Here is a 19567-nt window from a genome sequence, read left to right as displayed (position 1 = left end):
TAGTGAGCCCACATTATCATTTAAAAAGCTCGAGCTTACCTTTCCTGGTGTGAAGAATGCCTTCATCTCTGCTGGGAGATAATTTTTTGTGTTGCTAAAGTTCTGAAAGAGAGAAGCAGAGAGAACAGCAGCAATTAAAACAAAGCAGAAACACAAGCAGACGATCTCATTAGACAAAACATGCCTGCTTTTTTGTTTTTTCCCCCTTTTTTGATAATTTCTCTTCAAACAAGGACACGTTTATACAAAACTTAAGGCAGCTACTTTCTCATAACTCTTCGGAAGGATCTGCTAACACTAGTAAGGCTGTCGTTTACTCATTTTAACAAAGTGAAAAATGTTTTGGATGCTTTAAACTCTTCAGAGCGCAGAGACCGACCTTGTCTGGTTTGGTAAAGAAGCGTGATGGCAGCACGGGGTCCTTTGGAGACTCCAGGCTGTAGGTGGTGCTCTTCGACATGATAATGTGCATGGCAACGTCACACACTGTGTAGAGTTTCTGCACAAGGAAGAAACAACAAACGCACGTCAGGGCAGCACTGATGACGGCGGCTGAAACACTGGCTGGATATCTACTGTCCATATTAGCTGCACGTTAAATGAGCACCTCATTCGTTTTGGGATCGGTGGCGGCCTGGGCGTCTTTCGTCTGCTTGATGTTTTCCACCATTTTTCTTATGAAGGCGTGGCTGTTGTTCTCATTCTTGGCCATTATAATCTCGAGGACAAACCACAGAGCCCTATCCAGGACAGCAAGTTTGACATTAAAAGGTACAAGTCATGATTAACCATCATAAAAACAGACTAAAACGTGACTGAAACCACAAACGCCAGGTTGGAATATTAAAACCCATTTAAGAGATCATACACCGCTTACTCTTTAATTTCCTTTAGCTGCTCGATGTCTTGTACTTTGACATAGTCCGGGTCGTGTGCCAGAAGGTGGATGGTGTAGGGCACCACATACTCCGGCAGCAGAGAGAACAGCTTGTCTGTGGGTACACACACAGTGAATATGACACCACCCTCAAATGTCATGCGAAATCATCAGATATCGTTTGGTTTCTTTACCGCTGAGGGCAGCGTGCTGTTTGAGGTACTCGCGGCGTATGTTGACGTTTTTCACCAGGCACTGGCGAGCGTGAGCCCGCCTCTCCTTAACGGGGTCCTTGGCGCACAGAGCGAACACTGCCATGTATTCCAGCGGTAGCCGCAGACGGCACAAGCCCCGGTGAAGCTTCTGGGCAAAACACTGTCGCACCTGGTAGCACTCATCCTATAGCGCAAAGAAGAGGACACGGAGAACAGGAAACGCGATGATGAGGAGGATGAAATGGGACAAAATATCAGGGAGAAGAGGCAGAGGTGGAGTAAAGATGAGCTGCACAGAAAAGGACTTGAACTGAAAACGCAGAGCCGGCAAATTAAATATTCTTACATTAATGACGAGCGCGCACAACTGATATTGCTCCAACGTGATGATTTCGTGGTAGCAGGGCTCCTGTGCCAGCTTCAGCAGGGCGCACGCCGCCGCCAGCCGCAGCCTCGACATGTCCGGTTTGCTAGAGAGAAACAAGAGGAAACAGATTTATTCATTTATCTACAAACGTTCTTACCATCAAAACCCCCAAAGGTCCAGAGCACCCATTAAAAGTGAGCGCTTCACTGAAAATTGCACGACCTTAATCTGAGGACAAAGCTTTCTTTGAGCTGCTCAAGGGCCTGACACACACAGGACCTTAGGTTTGTCTGAGAAGCAGAGTTTATTTATTTTAATTACCCCATCTTGCCCTGTTCTGTTAGGTCTCCATCGCTGTGTAAGATAGCAGTCAGCATCCTCAGGGTGGAGTTGCCCGATTTGCTCTGGTTGTTCTTCACGCCTAGTAACCACCTCACCATCAGCTTGATGCCCTGGATCTGAATGAGGAAGATGAAAGAGTGAAAGATTAAGTGTTTTGCATTAATACATCAAGAGTGTGACAAAGTAATTAGGAGAATTCTGGCTCAGAGTAATCTTCAGATTAAACTACTTAAAAAACAAAAACAGCAGCCAGACGGAGCTTTTGAAGAGACACACAAACGTTCACTGCTGACCTTGGCCATGGTCTCTGGGGACACTTCATCATCGGGAACCCAAAGTTTGGTTGTTTTCTTTCCTGGGATCTACAAATAACACAAACAATTTGAATAATTCACATAAACTGAGACTTTAGGTCAACACAGCTGGGAATATTTATACAGCACATTTAAGCCAAAGTGCAATCAGAAGAAAACCCCCCACTTATAATAATTAAATGAGTAAAATAAGACTAATTACATCAAAATGAAAAGTAATAAAAAAGTTACAAATAATAATAGTAAAGGAGAAGCACTAATCTTAGGCTCAAAAGGCTAAAGAGAAGAGGCGTGCTTAAACACTGCAGAACAGTAAGAGGTATACGTGGATGCGTGTGTATACCCTGTCGTTCATGAGCAGATCCTTCACAATGAAGTTGGCGACTAGAGATTTGAGAGGTGCGGCAAACTGTTCTGGGGCCAGCTGGGCCAGGTGACCCAGGGTAGTCAAAGGAGTGATGAGCTGCTCCAGGTTAGCAGTGTCCAGACTTTTATGAAGAGGCTGAAGAAACACAACATGTCACTGACACAGTTTTAGGAGCACATAAAAAAAAAGAAATTAAAAAATAATCGTGGTTTCAATCTCAGGATGGATTTGATGTAAAGTTAATGCAGACGTCACATTGGGGTAAATATTCTGAGCACATCCATGAATGCAGACGGATTCTCTTTGTAACACAAAAAACAGGAAAATCGGCTGAAATAACACAATTAAAGGGTAAAGCACTCCAAACCACATTGGTTTCCCCTCTTAGATTCAGTTGCTTTGAAAGTTCCAGATAATCAGCAGTCACCCAATACTGGCCCAGAGTTCACTCACCGTCTAAAACAACATGTTTTAGGTCTTTTCGCCTTCCTTTTAAATCAAATTTCATTTTGATTGGCTGCCCGTCACAAACAGGATTTAAGCCAGGGATAGGGATATCCTCTCTCATTGACCACATAGATAAAAACCTGGCACCAAAGTGACTGACCTCAAAGATTTGGGCAAAGTGTGTGTCTCTGTTGCTGAACATGGCGTTGATGCAGTGGATGGCATATTTAGCCTGGCGGGGAGGGCCTCTCTTGGCTTTGGCCTGTAGTACCGGCAGTAGAACACTTGGGGGAGCAGACGGGAGAACACCATGAACAACAAAAACACAGCAGAAAGTTGGGTCACAAGTCATGCACAGAGCAGCGTATCCTAAGTAAGTGTATAAATAATGCATCCCTGCATTCCAGGAGTGTCACTGCACATTACACAGCGCTGCAAGGCAAACAAATCAGCCAAATTTAGCTCATCAAACTCACGATTTGATGTGAGGAAAACTCTCCTCCATCTTGCTGCCTGTATTCTTGAAGATCTGCAGCGCTGCCTCTGCCACCTTCTCGTCATCCATTTTCAAACAGCCCAGCAGAGACTCAAACGTCTCTGCAGAGTGGAATGACACTGGATGTGTGAATGACAGCACCTGCAAGTGATGAAAGGTGAGTCAAACAGCTGCGCTGAGTACAATCAACACCTTTTCACCTTAGAAAGAAAAGAAACAAGCGTGATTGATATTTTAAGCAAACCGTAAAGGGTCGAAAAGATGTGTGTGTGTTTTACTCATCATTAATTATCTGTTGTGTTTGTGTCACTATAAAAAGGCAGGACTGCAGGAGACATCATCCATCACCGAGTGCTTCTTTTTTTCCCGTCACTCCACAATTTCAACCAACAACAATTTATTTATCACTGATTGCTAGACTGCAGGTAGCAATTGACACGACAGCAGCAGAAGTTACTGAGCGACTGCAGAGCCTATAATTTAGATTCATTCTTGCAGGTATTCTATTTTTGTTAAATGGTGCACTCACACACGATAATGAAAAGGCTTACAACAGAGTATCCATCGTGTCAATCTGCAGATAAACACCACAGGCGTTCGTGTTTATTACCGATCTTTACCTTCAGCAGTTCCAGCCCTGCTCTGATGGCCTCTTCAGTGGGAACACCTTCCTCTTCGTCATCAGCTGTTCCATCTATAGATTTGTTTACCTGTTTTATCAGAGCACTGATAGATGATGGTAGAGGTTAAATTTCTGCACGCTAGACTCGGATATGGCTGTTGTTTGCATTCTTTTTATTTATTGGATGAGCTAAAATTTGCATCCTGACGCACAGTACCTGATGGACTCTGTGTCGATGTGCACAGGAGCAATCCTCTCCAAAAGGAACTTCACCATTTCCAGGAATGGATTGCTGGGTTGTTTGGGGCTGCCAAGTTTTTTAGTGATGTCTCTCTGAAAGGATGACAATTAAGAACTTCAATTTATTTATGCAGCACCAAACCACAACAATACGAAGACCCTAACAGAGAGAAAACTCCACCAATCAGATGACCCCCTATGAGCAGGCACTTTGTGGCAACGCTTACAGCACCAGCTCAGGGTTTTATGACCATAATATTCTCTGTGCCTTTTCAGTATTTCCAAACCAAAGCCACCTGGAGTGATATTTCACAGCTGGACTAAAATCTAATGCTGCTTTTTTTCATTTTTTTTTTTTTAAATGTGGAAATACAAACACAGCAGCATGAACGCCCAACATCTCATATACTCACAGCAGTGAGCATCATCATTTAGTTCACTTAATTGTTGCCAACTTAGCAAATCTGCCGCAGGATTAAGCAACAAGAAAGAATACCAAAAATACTTTCTAGTGAAATACTCTATTGTGCAAGTGTCTCATGCTTCCCCTCATTTCTTTCAATTTTCCAAGAAAAATGGGAAAGAAGCACAGTGATTTATGTGCAAACAAACGTAAATACAGTGTATAAAGCAAAAACAGAGTCTGTGCAGTTCTAACAGGCTTGAAAGTCAATATTTGGTATGACCACCTTTATTCATCATTACAGACTGAACTCTCTTAGCTGATTTTTCCTATAATTTCTTTAGTTAATCTTCAGGAATACTTCTCCAGACGTCTTGAACGACATGGCTGCCTTTCGTTCTGTTCTCGGTCAACATGAAAGCACACTGCTTCAATGCTATTGAGGTCAGGGCTCTTGGAAGGTCAATCCTTGACAGATAGTGTTTCATTGTGTGCTTTTCTATCCAGCTATGCTTTTACTGCACTGGCAGTGTGTTTGTGATCATTGTCATCCTGAAGCTGCTGCCAATCAGATGCTCTCCAGAAGGTACTGCATGCTGGATCAAAATCTGGTGGTACTTTTCTGCATTTGTGCTATTGATTCTCAGTCCAGGTCCTGTATAACTTGGCATACCTGAGCCTTTTCTGTTTCCTTTAAGAATGGCTCTTCCACTGAGACCATTTCTGATGAGGCTTCAGTGAGTAGCAGATGGATCAACTGAAGGTCTCTAGGCATTTCTGAGGTCCTCTGTCAGGGCTTTGATATATTTTCCTCCCGTAATTCTTAAGATGGATCTTTAGGTCTGCCGCTTTTTTTTTGGACTCGATTTGTCTAGTTTCCTCAAATTTTAAAGGACACGCTGCACATCATGCTGAGATACGAGTTTTTGGCCAGTAGCTCTTTTCAAATGACCGTCATGTTGCAAAAATACCACGTTGCCAAGACTGTTACCTTTGGCAACGTTCGCAGATTCAACTAACGAAACAGGAAAACGTTTGTTTATGCATCAGGCTGCTACTAACAAGGTGTCTGAGGACGCAACGTAAAATTGTGTCTTTGCTAAGTTGTTTGCGCAGACACAACGCTGGCGCACAGGTGCCTTTTTGTGCTTGAGTGATTAACAGGTCAATGTTTTACAAACAAAAAGAAATCCTCTGTATATGATTAGGTACCATAAATGGATTAAAAATGAGTGAAAGAGCAGCCGACGTCCAAAGAAAAACTTTGAAGGATCTTCAGAAAGCTGGGAGAATTACTGCTCAAGACCGCTACAGTCACACGTCTCAGTCTGTCTTCTGTGTTCGGCGAGACATCAGACAGAGAGACAGAAATTATGGCGGGCAGCCCTAATAACATCCTCCTTACAGCGGAGCAGGGGTGGATTGTTTCAATACATTTCACCACCGTGACAACAATCGGTCACTAAAACTGTCATGAAACCAAGCTTAAACATTTTAAAACCACCTTTGGAATGTACTCAAGTCGAGTTACTGCTCATTTAAAGGTTATTACAGATTAGATATAATAAAGACAAGGACACTTTGGACTCAAAATACTGACATGTGTATAAAAGTGTTGTCTTATGCACAAAAATTGGAAGATGTGAACTCTATGAACAAATAAGTACATTTACGACTACAGTACCCATATGAAGAATCGGGTCAAATAACACAAAGCTACTGGAGCGATGAAAGTATTTCGCTTAAAGGAAACCACATCGTTATCTCAAAGGAACTCAACACTCACCACACAGACTTCAGCTTGCTTGCAAGAGCACGCGGGGCTGACCAAAGTTTCTAACTGATCTCTGATTCGCTCATCATCATCCAGGACCTGAGCCAGCTTCTTCACAAAGTCCTGAGCCTTGCCAGGGTCCGGCAGGTTCCCTGTTCACAGAGAAATTTCAGCATGTCACAGTGAAATCGATGTGAAATCAGGGTGAGAAGGTCACCCTGCGATCACTTTTGTTCATTTTTCCTGTTTGAAAGGACGTGCTGAATTCAGAGAGATGCCTTACTTGTGATCACCATGACTTTGGCAAACACAGCCTTGTTGGATGCTTCAGACTGAAAACAAACAAACATACAGTTACAGAAAAACCTTTTAGATACAAGTATAGTGCAGTTATTACAGTCTGTGGTGTGCGTTAGTTACCTTGGGTTTTTTGATCAGGTCCAGCAGGTCTTTGACATGGTGTCTCAACAGATTCTGGCACTTCCACATCTCATTCAAAGCTCTGCAGGTGAAAGAAGCAAGGGACACAATGATGTGTTTGCCAGGCCTCCTTTATTACACATGTTGTTGCATAACAATTAAAAACTGACTTACTTAACAGCATTTGTGTCCAGGGTGGCATACAGGTAGTACAGACACTTCATTCTTTCAGTGGTTTCCAGGTTGTGAGGAACCATGTACTGGGCAAAAACCCGCTCCACCAGCAACCTGTACGTACAGAGGGCACATTTTATGGAGAAAATTAAATAAATAATAATAAAATAATAAAAATGTTTGGGTGCGAGTGGTTAGTAATAGTTAATAGATCCTAGCCGGTACAGAAAGCAGCAGCTGAACCTTTAACTAAAACCAGAAGAGCGACATGACATCACTGAGCATCTCTACACAGGTTACTGATTTGATTTAGTACTCTTACTAATGGCTCCTGGGAGCTTTACTTTACTGCAGACATTACTTCATTACTTATTTAAATTAGCCCATTAGCCTGTGGGCAGCCAGAAACCCTCAACAAAACCCTGCTGGCAGCTCCTGGGTCTAAATTCAAGTCTAGACGGGACTGCGCCTTTAACGTCAGGGCACCTCGGCTCTCGAAGGGCCTGCATTCAGAGCTCAGACTCAAACTGCCATCAGCACATCGACTGATCCTCTAAATATTCTCTTTCACTCTTGCTTCTATCCTTCTGTAACAAATCACCTCTGAATCTCCACCCACTCCACCCTGCCTGGACTAGGGATGGGTGTTGAGAACCGGTTCCCACTGTTTCAATCCTTGGAATTGTTTGCCATTTTTGCAAACGATTCCCTTATCGATTCCAGTCGCCCCGAATGACGTCACCACGTTGCGGAGCGTCATTTACCTGGCAGGAAACACGGCGCCTAAGCGGCTCAAACGCTCAAAAGTTTGATTATACTTTACGAGAACGGATGACAACAGGGCAACTTGCAATACTTGCAAAGTAGATATTTCATTTAAGGGAGGAAACACTACGAATATGCAAAAGCATTTGCTCACAAAACACACGATAACCTTAAATGAATGTCGTGTTTTTAATTCCGCTCCGGACTCGTGAATCTCAACCCAGCAGCAGCGGTAACGTTTGCACGTCCTCTCCCGTTAATGCGGCAGATAAATATCAACCCAGCAGCAGCGGTAACGTTTGCACGTCCTCTCCCGTTAATGCGGCAGGTAAATAATCAACTAACAGTGCATATTATGTTAGCGCGATCTGCCTTATTACAAACCTGCCATTACTGTGCATTTAGGTGACCATGATGAGAGAGACAGACAGAGTCTGGCTCAGATGCTGGCAGTTCTCGCTGCAGTCTACCGGTAGCGTCTCCTTTCAGGCCAGGATAGACGAATGTCACCGAGCAGTGACTAAGTTTGTGGTCAAAGGCTTGCACCCATTTGCCACAGCAGATGCCCCCGATTTTCAGGTAAGTGAATGTGTTTAATTGTAGGCAGGGACATTACTGGATATTCTTGTGTAATTGCTACAGAATAATTTATGTTATACTTTGTTATTGCTACAGAAGAATATTTATTTTATTATTTTACATTTACATTTTTTTTCCTGGGGACCCTGTGACACCCCATTGAAGAGCCGTAGGCTGGATCTCTTAAGATCTCACTGTTGGGTTTGTAAGGCCATGTTACTCCTAAATTTCTATCTTGTTCAAAGAGAAGATATAAAACAAAGTTCTAAGCTAATCGACCTTAGTGTTCTCCTTTTTAAAAAGAATCGATAAAGAATCGAATCGTTAAACAGAATCGAAAATGGAATCGGAATCGTGAAAATCTTATCAATACCCATCCCTAGCCTGGACTGTCTTCTTCACCTCTCTCATGCGCCACCTGCTGCTCTGGATGGCTGACCGCACATATTTAAACTCACTCGCTTAAACACACTTCCTGCCTCCCTCTCATTCACACACGAGTATTCTGACTTCCTTCTATTGACTTTCATTCCTCTTTACTCCACATCATACCTCCACCTCTCCAGGGTGTCTTCCACCTACTCCCACTTAAGATCAGCCTTCTGTCACTGTCTCTCAGCCCTCATGGTGCTGCACCACCATCACACACCTCACTGATATGTAAATTAATTAATTCAAACATAAGCTCAAATGTCAACACTCGTCACAACAACAACGACAACAACAAAAAACCCTTTTCAGCCTTTATGTGCTGAAGTTTTAGAGCTTTTCAAGGGGAAACTGCTGAACCAACACATGTAAAGCTACCCTGCTGTTCACACAACACACATGCATACACTCCGACCACATCGGGCACTATCCTGCCAGCAGCTGAGTGACTCCACAGCAGCAGAGATCACCTACACCCACAGAAAGTCCACTGAGATTCGAGTCCGACGCCTCGTTCTCTTCCTCTCCCTTTTCTTTTACTCAATTTAGGCTTTAAAAACCCATCTCAGTTTGCCTCGTATCATCTAATCTACTTCTAATTCAGCTGGTGACATTTTGCAGAATGATGGTGTCCATGTTGAGTAAGTGTAGGTGGAGAGATGGAGAAACAATCACACACCATCAAAGGAATGCTGCTCAAAGAATAATAAAAAGTCCCACGCACACAACTCGCTTACAAAAATATTTGGGACTGCTCTACATTATGAGCCTCGGCAGGGTGACAGAACCAGTCTCTCTTCCTCCATACAGCTATGACACCGCACTGATAAATGCAGTGCAGAGAAAGGTGGACATTAAAGGCAGCTTTTAATGTTTCTGCTGGGAAAAAACTTATTAGAGCTCATTTTCTACATTCAGTTAGTTATGCACAGAGCAGGAATTGTTCATCACAGTAAATTAAGACTCTGAAATGCACCACTACCAGCTTTTTCCTCTGCAATCACACAGAAAGTTAAAAAGTTAAACTCCCAGGTACTAAATGAATACATTTTGAACTGTAGCCAACAGAAAAACATGCACACAAACCTGTCATCAATGCTGTTCTGGTAGTAGATGTGCAGCAGCTTGTCTTTGATCCAGGAAATCTGTTTTGAGGCCTCCCTCCCGCCTTCTCCCTGCAGCGAGTACTTCCTGTAGATCGATGCAAGGCCCATCATGGCCTCCTTACGCACGCGCCACTGACGGCAAATTAAAAAGAAAACGTTTCAATGAAACTACTAGTTAGAAAATAAAATATTCAACGGGCAGGTGCAGCGGCTGATGTGACTGTTTACTGCCATTTAAGCCAAACGTGTACCAACAAAAATATTAATAATCAAATTATAAATCTCACTATTAGATCAATAAACCCAAAACAAACAACAACAGTGTAACTATATCTGAAACAATCTGATACATCAATAATAAAATAATACTAATAATAACAACATCATCGTCATTATTGACCAGGATTTAAAAAACATGACTTACTCTCTTGTCCAAAGTCCTCTCCTTTACATAATTGAGCAGTGCATCGTTGACTAGAGACAAATCCTTCTTGGCAGCCGTTACTATAGAGACAATGACATCATGGCGAATAGCCTCCTCTGGGTCATGTGATCTGACCCTCAAGTATTCTGGGGAAGGAAACAGGAACAAATGAGTGGGACGTGAGAGGACTGGCTACCTCGAACGCAAAGAAAGCACCAGGCAGCTGCTTCTCATTTCACGTCGAGCACACACTCGAGCGGCCTTCACGCACATGCAGTTCTCAGCACACAAAAGCACGAAAGTGTCCGTGTGTTTTTACCTGTAAGGTCTTTGGCCAGGTCTGGGTGGTTCATGAGACAGTGACTGGCGAATTTGACACACTCCAATCTGATAGGCACGTGGATGTCATTAAACCTTTTTTGATAAAAGAAACGGACGTTAATGTCGGCGACTTTAAAAGGTGGCTCGTACATGAACATAGCTCTAAGAAGACGGCATCTCATGTGGGTACACAACATACATCAACAAGCTCACTTTATATTACACTCTGTCACATGACTCCCGCCAAACCCTCCCACATATTTTGGACACGCAGTAAAATTCAGGTATATTGGGGCCGAATAAGTCTAACTCTAAGCCAGATAAACTAGCTAAGCTGCACTTAACAGGGTCGAACCCTGTAAAACTAATGAGATACAAATTACAGCCCGGACTCTCTTTGTGGATTAACAGCAGCGTGTAATCTGTTTAACCGTCTACAGACAGGCTTCACCAGACTCTCCCCATGGGTTTAAGAGATATATTAAGGTGAAAAAACTCACACTTCTGGTGTGTGACGTGCTCAGCGTCACACACACCCTGATATAAGAGAACCCAGTAGATTCAATTTTATTTCTCATGGTAGGAGCAGGAAACTGTAGATACGCTGCATGTAAGCAGTCTACTGCTAACGTTTGTTTCCATCCTGTGCTCTCATCTACTCTACTTTAATACATAGTATTATCTATGAGCCAATAAAGGGCCAGTTCACCCACAATTCCACACCTGAAAACTGCTTGATCAGCTGCAGGAAGTATTCTCAACTCTTCCCTTTGTTCTTTGCAAGACTTGATTTTATAATACAACTGTACGACTGTTCAATGCAACACCATGACACGCGTACATTAATGACAATCACAGTTCTATTTTTCTCATTTATTTTAATTATCTACAGCCTCGTGTTCACACCCGATTCTCCATCTGTCTTTGTTTTGATCATCTCTCCGGCCTATGGCAAACAGTTCGCTGTGTTTTATCACACAGGATTTGTGTGGCATTTATGTAGTAATAATAAAGTGAAGAATCCAGTGTAACCACAACAAAAAGAAAATATATTTAGTTTTAATATGGTTTAAAATATAGTATTAATCCAAAAGTGAACCAACCAATTGATACTAAATGCAAGCTAAAAAAGAAAAGATGATTCTTTTGTCTCTTTGACAGCAAAGTTATCAATCAAAATGATCCATCGCGATTATAGAGACATTTGTCAGATCCACAACACTGAATCCCACCTGCCCAGGTAACACTGCCAGAGTGGTTTGTTCTGCGCAGCCAACTCAGAGTCCTTGGCTCCAAACATCTTAGCCAGCAGCTTCACCACCTGCAGCCTCTCATCATTATCATTACTCTGCAGAGACGAGCGGGGAAAGAGAAAGAGACGGGGAGAGAAATGATGCACCAAAATCGGCTGAGTCGATTGGAACGAGGTGCCAAGTCATTTACATTAACTACACGGGAAACATTACCGTTTTCATAACAGACAATGGCAGTACTTTCTTTGGTATCAATCTTGTTTGCAAATCAGCAGCAAGACAAAGGGAGACGAGGAAGGAAGAGGGAAGGGGTGAGCATGAAAGAAAGACAAAAGTGCAACAGGGGGAGGAAAGAGGAAAGAAAGAGTGAGAGATAAAAAGATGAAACGAGCGTGAGTGAGAGAAAGGCAAAGGGGGAGCAAGCATCAGAAAGAGAGAGAGAGAGGTTCTAGTCTAAAGCAGAGAGATTTTATCACAGCTATTATTTTGAGGAGACAGCAGTGATCCTCACTCCCCATGAACAGTTAATGAGCGTTATCCATCAGCGGGATGCCTTTATGAGACACTGCAGAGGCAACATTATGCTGACTGGCTGACTGCTTTATCTTTCTAATATGAATCAACAAACCTGCAGAGAAAGTGAAAATGTGCAGTTCTGTGTGTAATGGCTACAAGACTTAAGGCTTTTGCAGTTTGACTGTAGTTATAATATCAATACTTATTGAAGTATTGCTGCTTAATCTAAAACTACTGCTAACATCACAATGCAACTGCAATAAAAAAAATATTAAATTCTTGTAAATATCATAATATTATGCAAAACAACTACACAGACAAAGATAAAATAAATAGATAAATGTGGATTTTTTCCCCTATACCTTGAGCTTGAACTCCAGCTGCGGCAGCACTGAGAGCAGCAGGTGGCTGTCTATGTTGTAAAGCTCCAAGATGAGGTCAAAAACGTGCTCAGACAGATCGCTGACTGAGGTCTTTCCCAGCATCAGCACCTGGTTGAAAAACTGATGCAGACGACAGAGCAGGAGGAGTAAAGATTACTGATGAAACTCCTACATGATCGCACGACTCAAACTCGGACTGCGTTAGCGGAGAGAGGAGTAAGTACGTGTGTGCAAGACCATAAATCATCTTACGTATCTGAGATCCATCACAGAACAGCTATTGAAGGTGAGAGGGATTCGGTATTTTAACCAAGGACGTGTAAACCACGTGGATTAGGAGGCATTAGAAGTTTGCCGTAATGTTCACCATATCTCTTAGCTTCATTAGCACAGATATGAAACTCCTACAGCACAGAAACATTTCAAGCATGGCAGGCTGTGCTTTAAGTAGAGTTAATATCACATTCTTCATATCACACTACACGCCACCGACTTCAGAGCCACAGTTACACCTCTGAAAGTATCACTTTTGAGTGTTGTGACTGTTAACAGCTTTAAATATGACTAAGTCTCCTGTGTAAAATGAAGTAAAGGATTAAAACAGCACTATAAATAAGAGTGTCAAAGATTTCATCTTACATTGGTGATGTAGGGTTCAATAGCCTGGGCAGTCCTCTTCAGCAGAGCTTTGGCCAGGTCATATGCTTGTTTATTCAAATTCTGGATAACAACAACAAAAACAAATTGGTGAATAAAACAGCAAATCACAGCAATGTTCAGAGATGTGGCTGTGAAAGACGAGGGTGTAGTCCATCATCTCTTGTCTGAATGCCATTTGGATAGTTCGGGAGCAGATATCCACACATTCTTGTGGACCAGTGCTTAAGCTGCTTTACCTCTTCCCACCTGCAGGGGTCTCACTGAATTAGAGAGGATGGAAAATCATACTGGCCTCTGTCTAGTGAACATTTCAATTTATTTTTTAAGGCTTTCCTTTACTCAGCCGGTTCTACTTGGATCATCTTTTGTGGCGGTACTACGAGCGCGTTACTGAGACAGTTAAACGGATGCACATCTGCACTTCACCCGACGTACCTTGTGCGCTGGCACTAGATTGACCAACACGGTGTCCAGCAGCTCCTGCGATACCGTGTCTCCCTCACAGATGATGGAGCTCATCAGATCCACCATATGCATGTGCACTTTCTGGTTGTGCCCGTTGCTAGGGAAACAATGCACAAAGATTAAGGACGGACTCTTTGTATAACTGATGTGACTTGTTTTTCTGACAGGACCTCTCATTTCAAAAAGTAACCTTCCTCTCAAACAAAACACTATGCGTCTTTGAAAATGCACCGCTCACACAAAGGGTGGGTAAACCTGCTCATAATGATCTGCACTACAGCAGGGCAGCAAAGCTTATTAGCTAAATTTAAATCTGATTGACTGTCTTCCTTAACAGTACCAAGCATTACCAGTCTCATTATGTCGCACTCTGGAAACACCACTTCCACACATATTAACACCATCTCACCAACACCTGCTGGATCACTGAGAATATTTTAAATGGAAAGCAGGCTTCTTTAGATTCTTTCAATGCAGTAAAAAGAAAATAAAAAGAATTAAGCACCGTGTTGGCACAACCTTGACACAGACAACCACAATCTTTCCAGTGGCAAAGAGCCAGATTCTGTACTGCAGAATTTAGCCCTGGAGGTTGTGTTCAGCACAGTAAAATTGAGAGGTGGGGGTTTAGAAGAAAAAAGAAGAGAGGCGAGAGGGCAATCACTTAGAAACAACTGTACCGCTACTGTGCATTTTTACGATGCAGCAGCAAAGACAATTTTCAGATGTTTGAATCACAGCAGCTTAGTGCTGTCAGGACTGCAGGAAGGCAAAAAAAAAAAAATTAAGGAAGGAATTAGAAAAAATAAAAATCTGGGCACAGACTCACATGCAATACACCATGAAAACCGAGGTGGTTGGTTGTGACTTATAAATAGGGACTCACTTGATGACCTGGAAGAGAGTTCTGTAGAGCTGGGTGAAAATCTCGTTGCTGTCTTCAAGCTCAAAGCAAATGTTGTAGGATTTCACCCATGCGATGTTCTGGGGGGGAAAAAAGAAAAAGAGGCGACAAGATATATATGAAAATATTCATGCAGCACAGCTGTGTTTTCTTGTCAAGTGGTTAAAACACTTATAGGCTTCAAAGTTGATATGGTGACAAAATTCAGCTCTTATGAACGAGCAGCAGCTCAGTGAAGTGTGCATGCGTCTACCTGCTGAATGCTCCTTCCCCCTTTAATTCAATTGTATTTATCTAGCACCAAATCACAGCAGCGGTCTTCTCAAAATGCTTTAAATTGTATCACAGAGATAAAGCCCAACAATCAAAGAGCATCCTTTGAGCAAGCACTTGGCAGTGGGAAGGGAAAAAAATCCTGAGAGAACCAGGCTCAAGGAGGAGCAGCAATCTGCTGTAACTGGTTTACCTTCATTTCTGGTCTCCACCAACCTCTGAAGCCCTTTAACAGTTCAACGCTCCAATAAGTGTCTCCCATTAAGTTCACTGCCCATTTTCTGACTGGGTTGAGCTGGAGGTTGGTGCTAAGTGGGTGCTAGGGTTGGGTACTAAAATATTATGCAGGTTCCAAAACCCAATAGGCTGTACAAACAAAAAAATATTGTGCCACTTATCATTAATCCATAAATATACACTGTATGGACAAAAGTACTGGGCCACCTGTATATAACATCTACAGGAGCTGCATAGATTAACAGACTGTAGGGCCCAATCCACCTGTCCTTATCATGTAGCTGGTAGAATCCTCCACTATGGAAGGCTACTGCTACTGTCAATCCAACACATTTGCAGTTGTTGTCAAAACTCATATTGCTTTACAACATTTAATGGAAATGCATCTTGATGCAATACATGCAAAATTGTAGTTTAACATAAGCAGGCAAACACCAACAAGTACGAGAGACTTACAAATAAAGCAATCTTGAAACAATAAGTTGCAGCAAGTCTGACTGCTTTAGAAGTGCCTACTGTACCGGGTACAGTAATGCATGCAATCTTATGCTAATGGGACTTGCTAAACAAGAGGGAAAAAACCAACAAACAAAAAACCAACAGCTATAAATGTAATCATTTCCAGGTAACATTCACTCTTGTTTTTTTAAAATAAGCCTGAGGGTATTCAGCCGTGACACCGTGACCAGGCACCAGCCGCCTCTTAAGAGGACTGAAATTGGACACTAAAATAAAACTCGCACTCAGTCCCAACAGGTAAGGACAAATGACACCAGAGGAAACAGTATTTCAGGGCAGTGACCAAGTTTAATGATAAAGCATATCAATACTGGCCAGTGCAAGGGCTTCAGTGTATTAGGGCTGCATGGCTCTGGATCTGGCTTGCTCTGATACACACAGCAGAAAGCACTGAGATAGCACGACAGTGGAGAAAGCAAATGTTGAGAAAGAGTGAGAAATTGTTCTTCCAAAGCCAACAACTACTCTGTGTGCTGTTAGCACAATTAAAACCTTTGCAGTTGAAAAAGCAATTCAAGTCCTTCATTAAGCCACCCACTTAACATGCTTAAAAGTGACCTTTTCCACTACTCCCACTCTCCACTGATATGTTTTACATATCCACCGCATGCTTTGTAAGGATAACATATATTCTTTAAAGCTAGTTAGTATGAACTTGGCCTGCTTTGAAGTTAGTGTGAGCTGACTCTACTGCAGGAAGATTACTTCTTCATCAGAACTGCTTAATATAAGGCTGAGATGAGCTCACAGTGATCTTGACCATCAAATTTGAATCAGTTCATAAATTAGGCCTGTGCCATATCAAACCATCTGTTATAGTAAGGTAGAGATATTTGTAGTGATATAAAAATGTCAAATCATTGCCATGTGTTTATGTTTCCTAGTGCATTTTACAACACAATAAGCCCAGGCACGTCTGAAAGCGAGAGTTGTGTGTCAGCCTCTGATCCAGTACCTAAAAAGAAAGCTCAACAATGCACAATACTTTGTAAAATATGCAAGAATACTGTTCCCTCTGAAGGTGGAACATTGAAGTTGTTTCACTGCTTGAGGCTAAAACACACCGCCGAGTACCAGCAGTCTACAGAGGAGGAGATACTAACAGCTGGTGACATGTGACCCAAAGGTAAACAGACAACTCCACTGAGCTTCACTGGAGCACTCGCTAGCTGCGCTCCATATGACAGTAAGAGCAAACAGTGGATGAAAATTACTGATGCAGCTACATGGTGGCAAAGCAGGGCTTTAAGCATTTGGTTAAAAAGACTGAGCCAAGTCACAACATCTCAGGAAGATAATATTTTCCGATTTCATCACATGGCAGTATTTGTGCAGGTTGTTGAAGTGCTTCAAGGCTAAATTTCGAGCGAAAACATTACCCAGGTAAACGATATCTCTCACGACCATCATGAACACTTGTGCTTAGTTTAAGCATGTACAACCCTTGCCCCTCCCCCAAAATACAATAGGTGTAGTTCCAGCTATTAAAACTCTGTATTACACACTCCCACAACAGATCATTTGGACTTCACTGTTGCTGTGTTAACAATAATCATAAAAAAAAAAAGAATAAAAATGGCAAGATTTCCCTCGTCTTCAAATGGCCCATTTATGCCACAGTTAGAACTGCAGCTTTAATTACAATCCTAATAATCATTACGTTGCATACAAAAGACAATGACTTGCAATTAAAAGCAGTTTGTCTCTTTCAATTTGTGGGGAAATTGCTTCTTGGCACAAACTCATAATTTAATGAAAAACGCACGCACGCACGCACGCACGCACACACACACACACACACACACCGCATTGAACCACACAAGCAGGAAGACCGAAAAACAAAAACCATTAACGAGGGAAAAATCAAATCAGAACAAGATTCTTCAAAGAGCTTCCAAAAATGCTAAAGGCTAATTTAGTTTAAATAAATAATTTTCTGAAGGTGCAGTAAATTTTTTAATCCTTTAAACGGAGTTCAGGTACGGTTAGCTACAGTCATTTATTATGCAACCAGGAGTGCACACATGCATTAGGCGCCTACTCAGTCGCACAAAGTTGGAAGGAAAAGGTGTACTCTCCGACCAAACAGAGAGTGGTTGCTAGGAGTTGCTGAGTGAAATCTATTGCAAAGAGGAAGCCATCCTTTCTCAGTGCACGGCTGACCTTTTACCTGCACAATGCAACGCATGCTGAATGCGGTGGCACTTTAACATGCCTTTCAGAGACATCAGAAATACTACTTTATTGTAAAAAAGCATCTCTGCTGCCATTTAGAGATAGCATCCACACACAGAGCAAAGCCTTCAGCAAAAAAAGTAACCAATATCCAAGTGGCTGTTCCTGACAGTTCTGTGATGCACAAGCCTCCATTGTAGCAACCAGGTGTACACCTCCTGGTATTTAATGTCACAACAAACAACTCCACACACTCCACTGTTGCAATTAAAGAGCCAGGACAGCACAACACAACACCACAAATTTTGTAAAAGCTCAAATTAAACTCCTTGCTGTATTTTGATCAAACTACTTGGGACCAAATTCAATTTACTGTGACCAAAGCCACAGTGCTACACGTTAGCCACAAAAGCTCAGTCACGCACCTCCAGCAGGTAGAAGTATCTGTTGAACTGTGCGCTTTTAGTGTCCTCCAGGCCTTTCAGTTGTCTGGTGATGAACATGAAAATGTCCTAGACAAAACAAAAACACACATACAGTGAATCCTTCATGTGAGCAGCTCTACTAAGCAAAATTCAGGCATGATCAAAAGATTACACTAAAGTAAATAGAAATACATTGAAAATGTTCAAACTGTTAACAAAAGGACACACATTGAATGAATTTCAAGTACACCTGTTGACTGAATATATCAATTTGTCCAATTAGCATTAAATTATTCCTCTAGAGAAGCAAAAGCAGGGTTGTCTAATTACAACAGTAACTCTAACAAGACAGAATGAAGACATTTCGAGAAAATATGAATCACCCTACCTTTAGTTTGTCTGGGGAAGTGTAAGGGGCCTCTGGGGCATAAATCCTGAATATGTCTGCCAGACAGCAGGCCACCAACAGACGCACATCTTTATCTGGGTGTTTGAGAAAGAAGTCTGAGGCCAGGTGGAGGGCCAAGTTCAGGTAGAGCTCCTTCTCTTCCTCAGAGTCCTGGTCCATGTCCATGAAGGTCTTGACGACCATCTAGAAAAGAGATGGGGGATTTTAAATGGGGGAAGGCAAGTCCCCGAGGTTAATGGCCGAGCAAGGGGTAAAACAATCATCACTCCAAGACAATGAGGTTTAAAATGGGTTTATTCAGGTACACCAAGCAAAGTGAAACATTTTGTTTTAAAAAGATGATTATTCTTTCACTGATATATCAGCAATATTCCTCAATAGAAGGCGACTCCTAAAACTACTACTGAAGCAGTAATGACCAATCTGACACTGACCTTGAGCCTTCGAACCATTTCCTCCTTGGAGATTTTGTCAGAGATCTCCTTGACCCCCGGGGGGTAGGTCACCTTCCCGTCTGTGGCTCGAGCTTTAGAGTGAGCCATCCTCTTTAGCTCTTCACTGCCTGCAGAGAGACACAAGAGCAGCAATACTATTTTGACAGAGAGCAAAGGAAGAGAGTCAAACCCCAGAACCTTGAAAACTTGCTGAATCTTGATTTTTTTTTTT

At 42.3% G+C, this 19567-nt stretch overlaps 1 protein-coding gene across 1 annotated transcript in view; it reads right to left on the bottom strand.

The window, feature by feature from the left end:
- The window catches only part of pds5b (PDS5 cohesin associated factor B), a 32179-nt gene that overhangs the window by 4684 nt on the left and 7928 nt on the right, over window positions 1-19567 (bottom strand). The window contains exons 2-29 of the mRNA XM_005928118.3: window positions 19336-19463; window positions 18881-19084; window positions 18493-18579; window positions 14846-14943; window positions 13930-14056; window positions 13474-13554; window positions 12814-12954; window positions 11915-12030; window positions 10681-10775; window positions 10362-10507; window positions 9918-10069; window positions 7059-7172; window positions 6885-6966; window positions 6748-6796; window positions 6477-6616; window positions 4265-4380; window positions 4046-4151; window positions 3406-3566; window positions 3090-3213; window positions 2459-2617; window positions 2095-2163; window positions 1781-1917; window positions 1439-1562; window positions 1072-1276; window positions 878-992; window positions 608-740; window positions 380-499; window positions 40-102 (exon numbers count right to left, since the gene is read on the bottom strand). Of these exons, the coding sequence (XP_005928180.1) occupies window positions 40-102; window positions 380-499; window positions 608-740; window positions 878-992; window positions 1072-1276; window positions 1439-1562; window positions 1781-1917; window positions 2095-2163; window positions 2459-2617; window positions 3090-3213; window positions 3406-3566; window positions 4046-4151; window positions 4265-4380; window positions 6477-6616; window positions 6748-6796; window positions 6885-6966; window positions 7059-7172; window positions 9918-10069; window positions 10362-10507; window positions 10681-10775; window positions 11915-12030; window positions 12814-12954; window positions 13474-13554; window positions 13930-14056; window positions 14846-14943; window positions 18493-18579; window positions 18881-19084; window positions 19336-19443 (3372 nt within the window). The 5' untranslated portion in view covers window positions 19444-19463. The remainder of the gene's footprint in view (window positions 1-39; window positions 103-379; window positions 500-607; window positions 741-877; window positions 993-1071; window positions 1277-1438; window positions 1563-1780; window positions 1918-2094; window positions 2164-2458; window positions 2618-3089; window positions 3214-3405; window positions 3567-4045; window positions 4152-4264; window positions 4381-6476; window positions 6617-6747; window positions 6797-6884; window positions 6967-7058; window positions 7173-9917; window positions 10070-10361; window positions 10508-10680; window positions 10776-11914; window positions 12031-12813; window positions 12955-13473; window positions 13555-13929; window positions 14057-14845; window positions 14944-18492; window positions 18580-18880; window positions 19085-19335; window positions 19464-19567) is intronic.

This window comes from Haplochromis burtoni, unplaced genomic scaffold (genome assembly GCF_018398535.1).
Source record: "Haplochromis burtoni strain Fernald_Lab_line unplaced genomic scaffold, NCSU_Asbu1 Contig_109, whole genome shotgun sequence".
Lineage (NCBI taxonomy): Eukaryota > Metazoa > Chordata > Actinopteri > Cichliformes > Cichlidae > Haplochromis > Haplochromis burtoni.
Note: the sequence above shows the minus strand (reverse complement) of the source record. Positions and strands in the feature narration are given on the sequence as shown.